This window comes from Staurois parvus, unplaced genomic scaffold (assembly GCF_062004578.1).
Source record: "Staurois parvus isolate SC_StPar_1 unplaced genomic scaffold, SC_StPar_1.0 ptg000153l, whole genome shotgun sequence".
Classification (NCBI taxonomy): domain Eukaryota; kingdom Metazoa; phylum Chordata; class Amphibia; order Anura; family Ranidae; genus Staurois; species Staurois parvus.
This window is the reverse complement of record NW_028317949.1, coordinates 24,469,010-24,488,789: the sequence shown is the minus strand read 5'-3', so window position 1 is coordinate 24,488,789 and position 19,780 is coordinate 24,469,010. Positions and strand designations below refer to the sequence as shown.

The following is a 19,780-nucleotide window of genomic DNA, read 5'->3' as shown; positions in this document are numbered from 1 at the left end:
GAGGTCAGACATTGATGTCAGATGAGAAGGCCTGGCTTCCAGTCTTCGCTCTAATTCGTCTCAAAGTTGTTCTATCGGGTTGATGTCAGGACTCTGTGCAGACCAGACAAGTTCCTCCACCCCAAACTCGCTCATTCATGTCCTTCTGGATCTTGCTTTGTGCACTGGTGCGCACTCATGTTAGAACAGGAAGGGGCCATCCCTTCGTGGCTGAAATGCTTTTTGTTCCCATTTGCTTCCACTTTGTTATAATACCACTAACCGTTGACTGTGGAATATTTAGTTGCAAGGAAATTTCACGGATGGACTTATTGCACATGTGGCAACCTATCACAGTACCACGCTTGAATTCACTGAGCTCCTGAGTGTGACCCATTCTTTCACAAATGTTTGTAGAAGCAGTCTGCATGCCTAGGTGCTTGATTTTATACACCTGTGGCCATGGAGGTGATTGGAACACCTGAATCCAATGATTTGGAGCGGTGTCCCAATACTTTTGGCAATATAGTTTATTACTTTATTTCTGGCTGCCCTGCCTTATAATTTCAGGGGATTTGCCAGGAACACTTTTTTTTTTCTCCCAAGTATTTCTTCCTTCATGAATTCCATAAATGTATGAATTAATACAGATGGCTTTGTAGCACGTGTCCTTTTTGCTACCCCAGGTCTCGCATTAGGTGAGAGCAGCCACTACAATATTCAGTTCATTCATTTCCATCTGATCTGAAAGAAAAGGACCAGTAGAATTAAAAAGAAGGCACTATGAATTTTTTTTTTTAGGTTCTGTGATAGTTGCGCATATGCTTACAAAACCAATATTTTCCCTAAAAATAAATTAAAATCAATTATTGTTGGACACAAGCACAGCAAAACAAACATTTCTCCTAAATTCCTACTAAATCTAAAAGATAAGCATATTAATAACATATTAGAAAATATTTGTTTTTACAAAGAAACATTGAAAATTGAATGTACGCAAAACTGCAAGTAAGTAAATTAGTATAAAAAATGGAGGTTATGTTTCTCTTACAGCTTTCAGAGTTTGTAAAAGACTTCCCCCAACCTTGCATTTTCTGAAAGTACAGGACCGGTGGAATAAATTGGTCTCTGATCAAATACCCTCTGTACTCAGCTGGATCTTCGCTTGGGGATGAGAAACGGCAGCTCACTAATCTTCCCAGTAAACGGCTGTGCAGAGGGTGTGTGTCAGCACAAGCCTGATTTGATTAAGCTCCCAGCACAGCTAGGGAACTGACCACCCCTCTGTGCTCTCCTGCCTAGTGTAGTCAGTTTTTTTTATAGGACACCAGGGATTTCACACAAAGCAATACAAAGAACAGGCTACTTTTTTCATACAAGTACATGGTACAGCAGGTACAAATCAAGAATATGGAAAGTTGTGTCTTCATATTTAATTTGATAACATCAGCATTGTAACAGGCTTATACAAACAATAACTACTGTTTATTTTACTATGTGAAAAATCTCCTTTCGTGTTATAAGGACTGCTTGTCCACTGGCCATCATTCCACGACTTTCTGCATGATTTACAGCTTCTCCTCTGTCCATTCCTTTTGGTTGACTTTTAAGTACTATAAATCCCACAGTACCTTACCTGCAAGCAGTGATTCTTGTACTAACTCCGCCTCGTGAAACTGTTCCTCTTGGCAGCTCTAATTCAGAAGGCAAGGTCTGTGAAATGTGTGACACAGCAGTGCATACTCGGCTTATTGAATCTGTGTCAGAGTTCAAGGAAGTAAATATGTGAGAATATTCACAAAGTAAGTTCAGATTTCAAGATTGTTCAAAACTTAATAAGGGTGGGCTAGGATAAATTGAAATGCAATATGGAAATGAATATGATTTTACATTTTGACCACAGATACTCATTAAAAGTGTTAGTGTGTTTCTATCTTTGTAGCCAATTTGGGATAGCATCTATTTTATATTTGTGACATGTTTCTATTAACATCATGATTAAAAATGTAAATATTGTTATAGATTCACGAAAATATAAGCATGTGTGAGGTGGAAATGAATTATAAGTCTTTGATAAGATGGCATATTACACCAAGGGTGGAACACAGGATGAGTGTGGAGAGATCTTCAGGATGTTGACGAGAGTGTGGAGAGATAGGCACGACATGTCACATTTGGTGGGAGTGTCCAAAAATACAGATATTCTGGAAGAAAATAATACATCAAATTAGGCTGATAACGGAAGTAGAGCTGAGATTGGATCCAGAAATATGTCTCTTTCATAGAACAGACTTGTCTGTTAAATATAAAGAAACAGGAATATGGCACTACTTGAATGCTGCAAAGGGACTGATACCCAAGTTTTGGCGTAAGGTTGAGGCGCCGAGGGAGGAGGACTGGATGGATAGAGTAAAACAGATTAGTAGAATGGAAAAATTGTATTACACTCCAGAGGATAGATTAGGAGCATATTATTTGAAATGGAACAAATGGGAAGAATATAGATTGAAGGTTAAATGTATGAAGTAATAATGATTATTTCTGAGAATTTTCCTTGCTTTAAGAATTGAAGTGTTTGAGATATAAGGTGGAAAACGTAGGATAAAAGGGGGGGAGGGAAGGATGGGGATTGTGATAGGAAGGGAGAGGGAATGTTATTAAATGAATGGAAATGGAAGTGGAATATGTATTTTTGTATTGTTGTGGAAAAACAAATATTAAATTAAAAAAAAAAAAAAATTTAAATATTTTCTTGTACTTGTTTTCTGAAAACTTAAAAACATAAGTTTTCCCCTTCTATTTTATTTTAAGGGGGGAGGCTGGGAGGGGGGGGGGGTCTTCCTTTTTATTATTGGGTTTCCTCCAATAAAGAATATGCTCGGTCCAGAGCGCTGCTGCTGACTGTAGAAAAGACAGTTTCGTTAATGGCAGATTCTCTAGTACCTTGAAGGGGTTGTGTCATTCAATTCTCCTTTCATCTCCAACCATCCATTCACAGATGCCTTCTATTCCATTCCCAGTATGTAAGGCCTTCTGTTAATGAACATGGGAGAGGAGGAGTTGGTCAATATGATCTCCTCTTGTCTATTTACAGGATGCCTTGCATTCTGTGTTTAATCCTGCTCCAAAGAAACAACTAGAAAGGTACAAAATATTTTATTCGTACAGTGCAGGATGCAGACCAGACATTCATAGCCATTGGGTTATAGACTGCGACCATCAGGGGATTGGACACAGGCAAAAGCTTTGCTGGATATGCCCTTATATAACCCTGCCCCACTCCGCATGTCTTTTTTTTTTTTTTTTTTTTCTTTTTTTTCTGTTGGTGTTCTTAGGTGTTGGATCTCTTCCCCTCCTACAAAAACAATAGAAGCAGTGCATCCAAATCGGTATAACCTTTGTAACCTTACCCAGACCCCACACTGTGAGGATTGACTGTAATGTTGCTTCTAGCACTGGATCCCGCTTGGAAACCTACCTTGGCACGAAGTGCTACGAGTGCAGTTAGCAACAGGATAGTTTATACAGGTCTGTGGTCTATTCTATTGTTCCCAGACTCTGACCCTCTCCGGTGATATGCCCACCCTGACGGGGGAAGCCTGGACCCATATAGGGACCAATGACATGGAAAGGTAAGACAGGTTTGTCCTGGTTATCAACTTGATAATATAGCCTTACAGCAAGTTTGCGACCCAGTATCTCCAATTTTTGCAGTACACTTATTTAAGGCATCCCTTGAATAGTATTCACCTTATGCAAACCTATCAAAAAGCCAGGAATGTGGGTACCCCCCTCCCAAATTTAATCATCTATTGGCTGTTTAAACTTTTTAGTTTGGCAGCAAAAATTCTACTATACAGAGCTTAGTCTCTGGTGGATAAATAGGTGTTACATTACGCTGCAGATTGCTCTTTTATCACCACTTCCACCCAGAGCCCTTTATAAAGATAGTCTAGCACTTCTTCCTGCCCTTTTGACACAAGGACTTTACTAAAGGAAGGTTGTGTATCCTTCCGCGGATATGCTTACTCCACACTTCTAAGAGACCTGCAAAGTCTAAGAAAGGCGTTCCCCATTCGTGAACAAATAGAGCCTGGCCCTATCGAGTGGAAAACTAATTCACAAAAAAGTTGTCTGTTTGGTAGTAGATCTTGCCATCTCAGTCTTAAATAAATATCGTGCTGTCTCTGTAGATGTTCCTTTGTTTAATGTGGTTGTAAAGGCTCAAGGTTTTTTTTACCTTCATGCATTTTATGCATGAAGGTAAAAAAAACACCTGTGTGCAGCAGCCTCTCCTAATACCAGAGCCCCGTCGCGAACTAGCGATGTGCACGAGAGCCTTAGCTCTTTGGGACCCTCCCTCATTGGCTGAGACCGCAGCGGGAGCCATTGTCAATCTCAGCCAATGAGGAGAGAGAGAGAGGGGTTGGAGCCAAGCCCTGGCTCTGTGTGTATGTAAATGGACAGACAGAGCAGCAGCTCAGGAGCAAGCCTGCTTGGGGGTCCCTATAACACACTGCTTGCTCTGGGGGCACTTGGCGGGAGGGAGGGCCAGGAGCACTGGGGGGGGGCCTAAGACGAGGAGGATCAGGGCTGTTCTGTACAAAACCACTGCACAGAGTAGGTAAATGACATTTGTTATTTTGAAAAAAAAAGGAAAAAAAAACCACTTGCCTTTTTAATATCACTTTAAGGATTTTGTAGACCTCGAGACTCTCCTTAACCTCTTCATGCCGAGCGCACGCAAATGTGTGGTCTCTTGGCATCTGGGCCTTGAAGCCGAGTGGCCGCACATTTGCGTGCAATTAAAAAAAAGTGTGCTGAGAGCTCGCGCTCTGAGCACACATGTCCGGTACTCACAGAAAGGTCCCGATCTCCTCTTGTGATCGGGACCTTTCCCGATCATGTGACAGCTAATCACGGTGGTCACATGACCCTAAAACCCCACCCCGCCTCCTGTCTTCTGAAACCCTTAAAGGGCCGGGAGGCGCCGGCGCCAAGGGGTTAATAGCGCTTTTGCTATTGCCGATCCAGTTCTGCAAAAGCAATTGCTACAATTTATGTTTTTCACACTGCAGCTAATTGGACTAGGGCAATAAACAGTCAACAGTATCTTTCATTCTAGGACCAGTTTCAGAAATGCTTACAAACATTGCCTTCTGCCTTGCTTTTCTGTATTGATGCCCTAAAACAAGTCATGACACAAATTTCCAGAATGGATTTAGTTTTTGTCCATATGCACAGAATCTCATAGCTAAAACCTGGGCAGCTTACGTAGCCTGAAAGACATCTTAAATGCCTTTTGAGGGAGGGCATTTTATTGGTAATGCAAAGTTCATAAGAGTTCAAAGGAGAAAGTCCTTCCAGAATTTCAAAACCTCAGGGCTTCTACCTTTTCTAAATGAAGAGTATCCCATTGCTGTCCCCAAGTTTCATCGCTAAAGCCAAAATTAACCATTTTCTTTTCTCAGACCAGCCAACATTTGCCCAAAGACAGATTTACTGCGAGCTGAACCAGGGAGTCCTAGGGAGTTGTTCCAGTCCATGTACAATAGAGGACAGGTTCAAAGCAGTCTTTCAAACCTGTTCAAGGTACCAAAACCCAGTGGAGATGTTTATCTTATTCCGGACTTAACATTCCTTCATGTTTCAAAATCTTGAATCCTCAAGTTCAGTAAGAATATCTGCCATCAGTAAATATTCAAGATGCCCACCTACACTTTTCCATTTACCTACCTCATCACTGCTTCTGCACTTTGCAGTAGGAGACAAGCATTTCCAATTTGTTGCACCATCATTCTGTCTGTCCTCTGCCCCCAGAGTATTTACAAAGGTACTTACACCCCCACTTGCCCTCCTAAGAACTCAGAACATTCAGTTCACAGCATACCTAGATGACATTCTGAATGATTAATCGCACTCAAAACTATCTGCAATTGTCCAGACGACTCTTTTAGCCTTCATAAACTGTCTTGATTTCCAACCTTCCCTTTGTCTAGATTACTTAAATGGTATTAACCACTTCAGGAGCGGACTGTTTCACCCCCATTCTGCCTAGGCCATTTTTCAGATTTCAGCGCTGTCACACTTTGACAATTTTTAAGCCATGCAACACGGTGCCCTGTGACAACATGGGTGTTGCTTAGCTCAATAGTAGTGCTTCACAGTAAGTTTACCCCATGCCAAAAGTGTCTTTCCAGGGTTTTTTCTGCCCACTTTTATTTAAAGCAAAGAAAAGTTCAACAAAAGACATCAGTTGCCCATGCAGGTGTTTCCATCATCACGAAGGAACAAAATCGTGTTCAGCTTCCTGGCTCTTTTGCCTTTTTGCTGCTCAAACTTAGTACCTTGGTACTTCAAACCATCTACCAAAATGTCCAGTACTCATGCATAAACGCCATACCTGTCAGCTTGTCTCTTTTGCTGCAGCTCTCTGCTGCTATGTCGTTCAGGCTTGGGCCTGTCTCTGTCCTGCACCTCTATGCTGCCTTGCTTACAAACACTCTGACTCTCTAGAGGGTGGAGCACTGCACTCTAATCCAGTCTCTCCTAAAAAGACAGTACACACTTTTGTGTGCCAGCTTTCTGCAAAACTTGGCCTAGACTGCCATTTTGCACAGTGGCATGGCCTCGCCCTGCTACAACCCAGATTAAATTTCTATCATTTTTTTAAACAGAACTTTTTGTTTTGGTGGCATTTAATAGCCACTGGGTTTCTTTCTTTATATATTTAGACAAAAATGTTTCCTGCTCCAATAATTTTTTTGTAAAGAAAACCCAAATCACTGTCTATTATTTAGTCTGTGTGAAAGTTAATCTATAAACTGTTGGGTGTATATATATATTTGAAAAGTGATCAATCCTGATATTTCTTGAGGCCCTAAAATGCCAGGACAATACGAATACCCCATCAATGGCCCTTTTTTGGAAAGTAGACTGCCCAAGGCATTTAGTAAGAAGCATTGTGGGTCTTTTGAAGTCGTAATTTTTTGGGAAAATGGAGGGAAAAAAATAAAAACATATATAGAATCCCCCCCCCCCACAAAGTTTTAATTTTGTAATGGGTTACGTCTCGCACACAACATAGGCATACTTACAATTACATGCCAAAAAACATTCTGCTACTCCTGAGTAAAGGGATAGCACATGTGTGACTTTCACAGTCTAACTGCATAGAGAGGCCCAATATCCAAAGAGTACCTTTTAGGGTTTCCAGGGGCATAAATTGTCTAATTTCCTGACTACTCCTCACAATTTTAGAGGTCTTGGAGCATCAGGAGGGTGGAAACAACCACAAAATGACCCCATTTTGAAAAGCAAACTCTTCAATGTATTTTCTAAGAGGCATAACGAGTCTTTTGAAAATGTAATTGTTTATTTTTGGAAAATGCAGAAAGAAAATGATTCTCCTTAAGGGCAGAGACTGATATGAATGTACAGCACTGCGTAAATTGACAGTGCTATAGAAGTACCTGTAATAAAAAAAAAAAAAATGTTTTGGGTTTTTTTTTTTTAACACTAAGTTGTCAGTAAGATTAACACACCAGATGGACATATTTCGAACACATATTGTGTTACTTCTCCTGAGTATGGGGATACCAGGTGTGAGACTTTCACAGCCTAACCACATAGAAAGCTCAAAATCCAAGAAGCACCTTAAAATGGTTGTAAACCTCTTTTGGTAGGAACTTGCTTTCTATTTTAGAAATGAACTAAAGCGGAACTAAACCCAGTATTTGTGAACCCTTATATTTACCCAGTGAAATGACTGGCCTCAGGTGATGCACAGATATGCAACAAATCTTCCTACATAAGTTGTACCTGTCTGTCTGTTGTCTCTTCTCTGCATCTGATCAAAGTGCTGAATTTATGAAGCTTGTCTGAGAGTTCTGAAAAAAGGGGGCAGAGAGCTGAGATTACACACTGCAGATCTCGGTGAGGAAAGCTCTGAGAGCTGATTAAAGGGAAGGCAAAAAAAAAATAAAATTTTTAATAAAGCACATTGGCATACTTGGAATTACACCCCAAAACACATCCTGCTACTCCTCCTGAAAATGGCAATACCATATGTGATACTTTTTCATTGTATGGACTATGTACTGGACATTGAATCTTTGTGTGTCACAGAAATCAACCAATTGAACCAAAACTGATGTACTGTAATAGTTGCCTCTGGTCTCGGAATGTAGCTTAGTGTAGCGTCACCAATAGAAACCCCTGTTCCTAGAAGCCAAACAAACCTAGCCTACTGGTATGTGGCTGCTTCGAAAAATGCTTTGCTCACTGGACAGGAGGTACAGGAGGCTGAACAGAAGGTGAGCAAGAGAGTTTGTGGTTCCAGGAGTGCAGTTGTATGCAGAGGATGGCTGGGACTGGTATCTCCCAGGAGCCTAGTCAGCAGGATGTGCAGATGGGTCAGTTCAGGTGGCAGGTGGAGACATGTTCAATAAACAGGCAAAGGATTGGTCCAGACAGCAACGTAGTCAACAGGCCAGGGTTAGTACAGGCAGAGGCAGCCGTTCACTGGTGTGACGGTGATCAGGAGCACTGTTTCTGGCTGCACTGCTCTGGTGACAGTGGCACTAGTGCAGTGCTGATCAGGAACCTTGTGACTGGCTGGTCACACTGTCTGCATTTGGGGCTGTGTCCTAGTAGACCTCTATGGGACTGCCTGCATTGGGATGCAAGGAACACCTGTCTGTAAACACAGATCTTGCATGGGGTCTGCTTTGATATTGTAATGTGAATGAGACTTTATGGTGACACTGAAATTGGTGTGGTTGTGATTGGGGAAACTGACTGGCAGTACTTTTAGGCCTCGTTCACACGAGGTATATAAGTGCATACTCTGTGTGAGGATCATGCTGTGCACAGCCATCCAGAGCAGTGTGCCCAAGCCAACAGGGAGGACGACTGTTCGTAAACAAAGCAGCCCTCCTCCGCATCGGAGATCCTCGGTAATCACCAGGCACCAGCGGGTAATCACTGGCCCGGACTCTGATTGACGGCCGCGAATGGTGGCGTGGGTAGGGCTCGCGTGTGCCCCTACCCATCTAGGCCATCTTTCTGTCTGGATGGTCAGTTTGTTTGCACATATCGGACGCTGTTTTACTGCCATACTCTGTTTTAAGAAACGTTTTTGCCAATAAATCAGTACTTAACTACTACACTATGGGTACCTTCCTTGGTCTCCCTTGAGGAGCTTTGCTATTTTCAGAGCCCTGCTGTGATCAGGACCAATAACCGAGATCACAGAATTCACTTCTGGTGGTTTTTATTTCTGCCTGTGCTCCTATTAGGGAGATTTGCAGTTTTTTCCAGAAGCATTTTACAGTCTTAAAGATCAGTGGTGGAAGCAATCGGGGGCAACTAGGGTTGCCACATGCCTTTTTAAAGGGTCAGTTCACCTTTTACAGAAAAAGATGTAAAGGTGAACTAACATTAAACACACTCTGCAACCCCTGGTCCCCTCTGTACTTGCCTCTGGGGTTGCCATGCACCCCCACAGCCGCCCCAGCAATGTGGGGATTTCAAATCTCTATTCTGATTGGTCAGCACTGTCAGTTTGGCACCACACACTGACAAATCAGAATCGATCTGGTCTGTGCTGAAGCTCTGCATGCAGAAGAACTGGGATTTCAAATTCCTGCACCACTGGAGCAGCTGCAGAGATGCTAACAGCCCGGGAGCCCTGGAAGTAAGTATAGCGGGGATCGGGAGGGTTTCTTTTTTTCTGTATAGATGAACGAACACATTAATAGCTGGACTTTCTGTTTTAAATGGGTGCATTCTACCTATGCTTTTGTATATCCTATATCCCTTACTGATTTATTTAGTCAATATTTTGTTAGCACAGGCAACATCGAAGTATAGAAGAAGGTTGACGCATGCAGTGCAGATTCCTCTCTAGCAAGCCGCACAGTAGTGGCATCACCAAACCTCGCTGCAAATCTTGACTAGCAATTTCAGGAGAGTGATACCCTTTATCTCTCTCACTGCAGACATACAGTTATGAGGCTGTAGTCAAAAAGAGTACCTAGCACCCTTACTAGGTAGTACACTATTGTTTTTCAAGATGAATTGAAGATAAATTTACATTGGGACACTACTTGCATACACTGTTTCTGGACGTTCCTTATAATGTAGCAGATCTTTACTTTTAGTTCATGTCCACTTTAAAACAGAACTTCTCACTGATTTAATGGTTTCCCAAAACCGTTCTGTTCTAGGCATGCTATGAACAGTTACTTGAGCTCTCAACCAAATTGTCAAGCCATCAAATGGCTGGTGTTATAATTGATCACATGTACAGCACCATGGCAACTGGCTAACATAACTAATATAGCAGCTTTCTTTGGTATAAAGGATAGGTGGGTTTGGTTCTGCTTTACTGTAAGTTGCATTGTAGTTGCACTCTCCAGCAGTCTCAAGTCTGCCGGCACAGTTTTGTTCACTCCAAACATTCTTGTTTTGGTCCAAAAGGTTCCTTTTTAAGGCTTTCTAGCAAGGTTCAGAAAGTTGGGCATTTCCAGATAACACTAACTGGAGAAACCGATAAGATGTTTTTTCTAACTTGTCCATTTCTGCCCCAAAAACGATCGGGGGTGCCGCCCCATGCCAGAATGGTGAAGTGACATCTAAAATCTGAGTATTTTACTTTTCCTATTATTCCTCATGTGTATGTTTTATAGTACAGCATCTACAATTTTTTGCTCATAAACATTGCCATTACTGACTTCTCCTTATGAGAATGCTGATTTGCATAGTTTTAAGTCAAAGATGAGCAGCCTTCTGAAGCCAATGGAGTAGAATAACAGCAAGTAACAATTCTGAGGAGGCAAGCAATTGCAGACCCTGTCATTTTTCTCTTGCAAATATTACTTTAGTATTTGCTCCTGTTAATAAAAATGTATGCCTTCATTACAACAATGACTAGCTGCATTGGTAACAAACCACTGACTCATTTTACTTTAATTTCAGGAAAGCCTAATGGAACTGGCACTTCAGATCGGACTCAGCTTTCTGGGATGTACAATGTTCGAAAGGGAAAGATGCAGTTACCTGTAAACAGATGGATGAGGCGGCAAGTTATCTTGTGTGGGACTTGTCTAATTGTGTCATCAGTGAAGGAAAGCCAGGCTGGCAAAATGCATGTCCTCCCTTTGATAGGTGGAAAGGTGCGTGCCTTTATTTTTTAAATTTGATACCTGTAGTGTAGGAACTGTGAAAAAAATAAAAAAATGCATCCACTCCAAGGCACATGTACAAAATCTATGTTCACATATCTGGTAAGCACTCGTTGGTCTGGTGGGCTTTCTTTCTGCAGTTTTTGGTCCAGGGGACCTGACAATAGTGGCTCCCCTCTTATCAGGGTAACCAGTCACCTCCTCTGCTTTTGTAGTTTGAGTGACTATTTCACTGACATCCTCATGTGAACATTAAGGCTCAGTGGGCATTGCTAATCCAATTCAGCATGGACGTCCATTTTTCTACTAATATCTAGCTTTCTCATCAGTGCTGCCTACCTCATCCCATCATCCAAGCCTTTTCACTGTTTACAGCTGGATTCAGTACTATGCTAGTATTAGGGGCGGTGACAAAGGACTAGATTACTCTCCCTGACTCAGTTCCAGTGTCAATATTACTTGTGCGGTCTGTGAACAAACATCTCAATGCGTGATGGGATGTGTATTTCTATTGAGTCAAGGAGAGGTGGGATGAGATGACACGCAGTGCAACTGTGTTCACGCATACATAGCCTGGGTAAATGGAGACATCTCTTGGCCTTTGTGACCATCTGTCCAAAGACTTTGCAGGTGCTTGCGTCTGGAACTTTGTTTCTGGAGACTACACACTAGTGTTTTGGTCTCTTCCTACACGTTACTTCATGTTATCATATATGCAATTTTCTCTGTAAAGATTTGGGCAGTCCAGTGGCTGAGTGGTTGGTACTTCTGCCTAGCAGCACTGGAGTCGGTTCGAGCCCCAACCCCAGCGCTACCTTTGTGGAGTTTGCATTTTCTCCTTGTGCCTACGTTGGTTTCCTCCTGGTACTCCAGTTTCTTCCCACACTCCAAAGACATGCTGGTAGGTTTATTGGCTCTTGTTCTGATTAGCCCTAGTATTTGTATGTATGAATGTGAGTTAGGGACCTTAAAATGCAAGCTCCTTGAGGGCACGCACTGATGTGTGCAGTATATATGTAAAGCACTGCGTAAATTGACAGCGCTATATAAGTACCTGTAATAAGATTTGCAAACCACAATGAAAGCAATTTGTCGTATACTGGATCTAAAGATTCCCAAGAGATTCCCTTGAGTTAAGAAATTCTGTATGGAATCAACACAGATTGTTTCCCTCCATCTGGGGGATTTTGTAGTTTTTCTGCACATCCAGTATGTTTACTTGCACTTCCCCTATCTTCCTGGTACATCAGTGCTAACTTTGTTTTTCTGTGGGTATGAAACATTACCAGTGTTGTGTCCCTTCTCTGTGGCCTGTCCACTGTACCACAGGGTTCAATACGTTGCTAGCCCTGATTTCTTGCTCTGCTTCAATCTTGGGGCATCCCCTGTATTGGATATATGGATGGACCACCATCTGAGAGAGCAAAACATGCAAGTTCTGTCAGTCAAGGTTTGGATTGATACTAAATCTCCAGATGTCTGCCATGCAACCATCCTGTCACTTGGCGTATTTATGACTGGTCCTGGATAGGACCTGTTTTAAGTTTTTCTTCCACAGGACAAACTCCAGACTCTTCATGCTCAATCAGGAGCCAGCTAAACCTTCTGTTTCCTGCTTGCTTTCATTGGTAGACACAGCTTTTCTATTTTGAGCATAGGGTTAGAGTGCCGCCTACAGGAGTAGGACACTAGGAAGAAAAACACAGCACCACCTAGGGGCAGTCCTAGCTGGTATAAACTCCCTCTGTTATAGGCAAGCCAGTTTTTCTGACTAGCTTTCAGGATTAAGGACCTTTTTGTTACCTGCTGAATTATTTTTCCCTGCAGAGATCTTTAATCAACAGGCAGGCTGTGTGATGGGCTGGACAATCTAGATCCAGTGGTCACCCCAGTTTGGTCAATGAGTGAGTGCATACTATTTGCTCAGTTGGCTGCAGCGAGCCCCTACTGGGACAGGGATTACTAGCGAGTTAAATTTCTCACTGAGACACACATGACCGGGTACCAGAGTCCTTGTCACAATGTTACCCTGACCAATAGCCCCCCCACTTCGGTGTTGAAGAGAATCCTGTCTTCGGAGTGTTACCTGCAACCTCTGGGATTGGTAAGTAGATTCCCTTCCTTTCCTGGGCATGCAGGTACTTCTTGAGGTGGTCTGCCCTTTGGTGGTGTTCTCCTCCCCACAGGACTTTCTCTCCTGCTGCCCCCCTTCTCTCCCTATGTACTCCAGGGGAATTGGTGTGGGGTGTTGTATCCTGCTCCCATAGTCTCCCCGGGGCCCATGCTGTATCAAGGGATGTATCTGAAGAGATCCTGTATCTGCCAGGCTGTGTGTGTTTGTCCCCTGGGCTGGTGACCTTTGTCCATGCCCCAGAAAGCCAGGTGGCCCCTTGGCCTAGTTTGATGGGGCATGGGTAGCTGGTTAGCACTGCTGCATATGTGGCCTGCCTGCCCCCATTTTGGGTTGATGGTGAACCCTGAGGCTGTGGGGGCCATGGGGGCAGGTATTAAACCTGCTATGTTTGTATGGAAGGTTTTGCTAGCCGCTGCTTATAGTTCCTTTCCCCCAGGAGGGGGTTTGTGTGGGTGGTTGGCAGGTTTGCCCATTTGTCTGTTTTTCTTTTTGGTTTGTCTACCCCTCATTGAGGCACTGATTTGTGACGTCCTTGTGGTCAAGATTAGAAGAGCTGTGTCTGTCATTGAACGTAAGAGAACTGGATTTTTTTGTTACCATAAAATCCCTTTCTCTGAGTTCATTGACAGACATAGCACCCACCCCTCTTCTTTGAGTTTTTTCTATCTTCTTACATTGCTTTGTAACTAACTAGCTTGCTTATAGCAGTGAGGGGGTTTATACCAGCAAGGACTGCCCCTTAGCAGTGCTGTCGTCTTTTGCCTAGTGTCCTACTCCTGTAGGTGGCGCTATAACCCTATGGTCAAGAATAGAAGAGCTGTGTCTCAAAATGAACTCTGGGAAAGGGATTTTACATTGAGTAGTAATCTATTTTTTTGCATGAGGGATCTGGGATTGATTGAAGCTCTTTGAAGCTGTTGCTACTGCCCAATATCATTCCAGACTGTTGCAACTCAACATTTTGAAAACATGGGACATGCAGGCCCGGTCTCTGGCTAGCTGCATTCTAAACTGGACCTGACAAACCAGGAACTTGCTTTGGCCTGATGGATCACACGTTCGGAGCTGTAAACGGGAAAATCTTTCCTTCTGATTTGTCTGGAGGGTTCTCACTGTAAATGCTAGCCTATCAGGTGACCGTGGAGACCTCATAGTTCTTGTAAGAACTTGGTCATTGGAGGAGGCTCTTCTTCCAATCAATATTTTAGAGTTTAGAGCTCTTTGGTTATCACCAATACTGAAACTCTTGACTTGGTTATCAGACTGTGATTTACACAGACAACAGTTTTTCTCAGCTGTGGGCTGTATTCTTGCTTACCAGACTCTGTATGTGTGCATGTTTGCTTTCTTCTGGCCTTTTTTCTTATTAGGAAGGTTTTGTCTTCGACTGAACCCAGCTTAGGTATGCTTGCTGATGGACACATTAAGTTGCATTGGTTCACATCATCCATACTGACTTAAATATATTCAAGTGAATGACAAAGAAATAAAGTGGTTGCTGGACATTGCACACCAGTTATTGGTAGCAGAGGTGTAAAATTGAACTTTTCAGTGGTTTTATTTGCACTTGTAGGCCCTTACTGTGCACAATAACTTTATCAGGGATGTTGAATTTGTATCGCCCAACGTGGACATGTCTGCTCCCCTCTCCTTGTTGTCCTGACCTGGAAGTGACATCATTTCCAGGTCCCTGTTCACAGAGGCAAGGAAAGAATGTAATGCAGTGTGTTGTACACTGCGTTACATTCAGGGAAGATATGCAAGGACGTTTAGATCCTGGATGTCTCGATAGAGAGCCAATCACCAAAAATCATCACGTAGGGGCAAAAAAAAAAGTTAAAGAAAAAATTTGCTTTAATTGTAAAATATTAGTTACACAAAAGCACATAACATGCCCTCAAACTAAAAAAAAAATTTGAACACACACACGTACAAACATAAAAGCATACCCTGGGATGCCTACGCATGAAAACTTTGATTGTGATACACATGTTACATTTCGCCGTGCACACCAGAGTGAGAGCAATAATGCTAGCATAAGACCTTCTCTGTAACACTACACCGATGACCTATAGGGGCCTTAAAAGGGACGCCTATAGAAAATATAGGGTACTGAAGTTTGTTGCCATTTTATGAGTGCACGCAAATTTAAGGTTTGACATGTTGGATGTCTATTTACTTGATACAACCTCATCTTTTTTATATTTTACCAAAAATAGGGTAGTTCATTGCTTTTTTTTTTTTGTGCCCTAAAATTAACTTTTTTTTTACTGAAATGTAGCATTTTCTAGACCTTTTACGGTAATATGTGACATGTAAAATTGGAACTACCACTATTTTGTTCTCTAGGGTTTCTGCTTTCAGAAAATATGTTTGGGGGTTTTGTGTAATCTTCAAGCCTAAAATTATTTTTTAAACACGAGCAAAAAACACAAAAGCAGCTCTGGCAGCGAAAGGGATAAAGGATAAGCCCAACACTCCCCTTTCCTGAGGAGCACCCAGTCGGTGCTCATTACACTACAAGGTCTCTCCCCTGCCTGTCTCCAGTACCGCACTCGCAGGGAGGGAACAGACCTTGCAGTGTAATGAACACCGATTGGGGAGGAGATAGACATTTAATTTTTTCAACATTGCGCTGTATAAGTTGCCATAAAGCCCCAGAAATTCCTAAAAGCACCTCAGATGTAGGGCGATCAAAGGGTTAACTGTGTGCTGTTTTCACTATGGGGGCTGTGTATGTGCTTCACTGTAAGCACACTTACGCAGAGCCATACAAAGTGTGCAGGGGCTGATAGGGGAGAATTCACAGAATTAATGGAAATAAATGTGTAGGGAGCTTCACAAAATAGGTTTACAAAGAAGTAGGCTAGCAAAATTTGAAATTCAAAATTGAACTGAATAAATGGTCATTATTATTATTATACAGTATTTATATAGCACTAAAAGTTTTGCACTTAAACTGTTTTTGTCGGTCTGCCTTTGTGGGTTTCACAAGCAAAACTTTTTTTTTTTTTCCCCCTGTTTAGGTGGAAGAAGTTAAAAAACACCAACACTGTTTGGCTTTCAGTTCGTCAGGACCCCAGAGTCAAACATACTATGTCAGTTTTGATACATTCACAGACTACTTGAGGTGGCTGCGACAAGCCTCAAAGGTAACATGTTATCTTTTACTATAATTGGATTCCAGTTCTTAAAATATGTGCTGAAATTCCCTAACAAAAAAAAAAAAAAAGTTGAAATATTGTATCTTTGTAAGTGTAGCAGTGCTGTACAGCAATGGGAGGTTGTAATGTATGATGAAATTCTCAATGTTTAGCTATTTGCCATGAAAAAAATGTGATAAGGCATGTAAGGAAACCAACCTTTCTGTGAGTAGCCAGTGTTTCAAGGAAATTGTTACACATTGCCTGGAAAGGGTTCCAGCTCTAGCGTTGAGGCCTTGTTCACACCATTGAGGTGCACTGAATGCACAACTGGCAACTGTTTGTGTGCGTTGAGACAGATCGGATACACGAATACTGTTTTTTTTAATCGACAAGTACCGATACTTTTGGTCAAGTACTCGCCAATGCCGATTACTTATACTTTGCTGTGCGATTTACATTAAAATGTATGTATGCAAATTGCACCGAAAAGAATAGCATGCGTTTTTGAACAGGAATGCGATTCCTGGCTGAATCTCGTGCAGGTTCGACACTGCTCCTATGTGAACCCAGGCTCTCTTAGAGTTAACACAGGAGCTGTGCAGGGAGGTTTCCTGCAGTGGATAGTGGGGATGTATACTCTGTTGGCAGATTCTTAGCAGTAGGAGAGAAAGCGTTGGGGGTTTTAAATCCCCACTGCTTTCTTTTCTCTCCTTGCAGGGATGGCAGTTTGGGCTAGAGGGCTTTTGGTTGGTCAGCATTGTCACATTGATGGTGCTAATCAATAAGACGCCGTCTAGCCCAAACTGTCCTCTCTGCAAGGTGAGGAGAGAAAGCCGCTTCACAGGTCTGGGTATATGAAATCCCCTCGGCTTTCTCTCCTCTTTGCAGAGATGACCGTATGGGCTAGATGGTATCTGATTGGTCAGCATCATCCAAAAGACCTCTAGCCTGAAGTGTCATCCCTGCAAGGAGAAAAGCGAAAGCAACGGGGATTTCAAATCCCCAACACTTTCTCTCTTCTCCTGCTGCTGAGAATATGAAGAATCTACCTCCATAGTATATAGCCCCACTCTCCGCTCAGTATAGGATCCCTTCAGGGAGGTTTTCCGCACCTCTGCTGTGTGCGCTTGGGCTATGAAAAGCCTGGGTTCACACAGGAGTAGTGGGATAACTGCATGCGATTTGGACAGGAATCGCATTCCTGTTCAAATTGCATGCTAATCTTTGCAGTGCAATTTTTGTATTGACGCAAATCGCACTGCAAAGTATCAGCATCGCGAGCATTTTCGTGAAAATACTCCGTATCGATGTATCCTTAGTGTCTAGAAAACTGGCAGTTGCAGCATTGTATTACATTATTGCATACATACCTGCATCATTTTTTGAACTGTATATTTGCATAAACTGCATACATGTATACGTAATGTAAAAAAACTGCATACTTAATGCATAAACCACATATGCGTACTCAAATGCATAAATTACATACGTACATGCATACTTAAATACATACTTGCATAAACTGCATATGTAAATGCATACTTGCATAAACTGCATACTTATACTTGCACAGACTGCATATGTACATGCATACTTGCTTAGTTGAGTACCTGTATACTTGCATAAATGCATACTTGCATAACTGCATACCTGTGTACCTGCTTAGCTGCATTGCAGCTATTCCTGCTAGCGGAGCTGCAATGGACTGCAGTCTCATCACCCTGAATGCTCCTGATCTAGTCTGAACTCAGAAGCTAAGCAGGGTCATCCTTGGTTAGTACTTGGAGGGGAGACTGCCTGGGAATACCAGGTGCTGTAAGCTTTTCCCCTCTACAGGCTGAAATGGCGATATCGTGAGAAGTATCTCAGGCAGAGGATGCTAGGCCAGTCTCTGAGGTAATTGGAGACATTTTTTGACAGGTTTGCAGGCCCAAAAGCAAACGGGCATGTGAGGTCTAATTTAGATCTCAAAGCACTAGACCTAAGTCTGGACTTCTTGTTTTGGATGGGGTCAGTCCGATCAGTGGTGGTCTATCTGCTACAGATAGATTTCGGGAGTCCATAGTCCTCAATGACGCATATCTTTGTGTGCCAATTTTTTTTAGTCTCCGCAAGGGTTTCTGCTATTTGCAGTATGGAATCACAATTTTTTTTTGTCTTGTGGCATTGCCCTTTGGCAGACCCCCCCCCCCCCCCCCCCGAGGGTTCACAAAGCTCCTAGTCCTGGTGCTGGGCTTGCTGAGGACACAGGGCGGTGTCACTCTCCGTCTTAAAATACCTTAATGTTCCCTTGCTCGGGGAGTAGTCTGTTTCAAGTTTAAAGCAAAATATAAGAAGCAAAAGGTATCCTTTAATACAGGTGAAACTCGAAAAATTTGAATATTGTGCAAAAGTTCATTTATTTCAGTAATGCAACTTAAAAGGTGAAACTGATATGAGACTCATTACATGCAAAGCAAGATAGTTCAAGCTGTGATTTGTCATAATTGTGATGATTATGGCTTACAGCTCATGAAAACCCCAAATCCACAATCTCAGAAAATTAGAATATTACCTGCAATCAATAAAACAAGGATTGTACATAGAACAATATCGGACCTCTGAAAATTATAAGCATGCATATGTACTCAGTACTTGGTTTGGACCCCTTTTGGAGCAATTACTGCCTCAATGTGGCGTGGCATGGAAGCCTGTGGCACTGCTGAGGTGTTATGGAAGACCAGGATGCTTCAATAGTGCCCATCAGCTCTTCTGCATTGTTTGGTCTCATGTCTCTCATCTTTCTCTTGGCAATGCCCCATAGATTCTCTATGGGGTTCAGGTCAGGCGAGTTTTCTGGCCAATCAAGCACAGTAATGCCACGGTCATTGAACCAGGTGTTGGTGCTTTCGGCAGTGTGGGCAGGTGCCAAGTCCTGCTGGAAAATGAAGTCGGCATCCCCATAAAGCTCGTCTGCGGAAGGAAGCATGAAGTGCTCCAAAATCACCTGTTAGACGGCTGCGTTGACCCTGGACTTAATGAAGCACAGTGGACCAACACCAGCAGATGACATGGCTCCCCAAATCAACACAGACTGTGGAAACTTCACACTGGACTTCAAGCATCTTGCAGTGTGTGCCTCTCCATTCTTCCTCCATACTCGGGGTCCTTGGTTTCCAAATGAGATGAAAAAGTTGCTCTCATCAGAAAAGAGGGCTTTGGACCACTGAGCAACAGACCAGGTCTGTTTTTCTTTAGCCCAGGTAAGACGCTTCTGACGTTTGTTGTTCAGGAGCGGCTTAACAAGAGGAATACGACATTTGAAGCCCATGTCCAGGATCCGTCTGTGTGTGTGG

At 42.6% G+C, this 19,780-nt stretch overlaps 1 protein-coding gene across 2 annotated transcripts in view; it reads left to right on the top strand.

The window, feature by feature from the left end:
• The window catches only part of PHLPP1 (PH domain and leucine rich repeat protein phosphatase 1), a 251,539-nt gene that overhangs the window by 82,151 nt on the left and 149,608 nt on the right, over nucleotides 1-19,780 (top strand). For both annotated transcript variants that reach the window (XM_089674867.1, XM_089674866.1), the window contains exons 2-3: nucleotides 10,960-11,156; nucleotides 16,326-16,451. In XM_089674867.1, coding sequence (XP_089530993.1) covers nucleotides 10,960-11,156; nucleotides 16,326-16,451 — 323 coding nt within the window. The remainder of the gene's footprint in view (nucleotides 1-10,959; nucleotides 11,157-16,325; nucleotides 16,452-19,780) is intronic.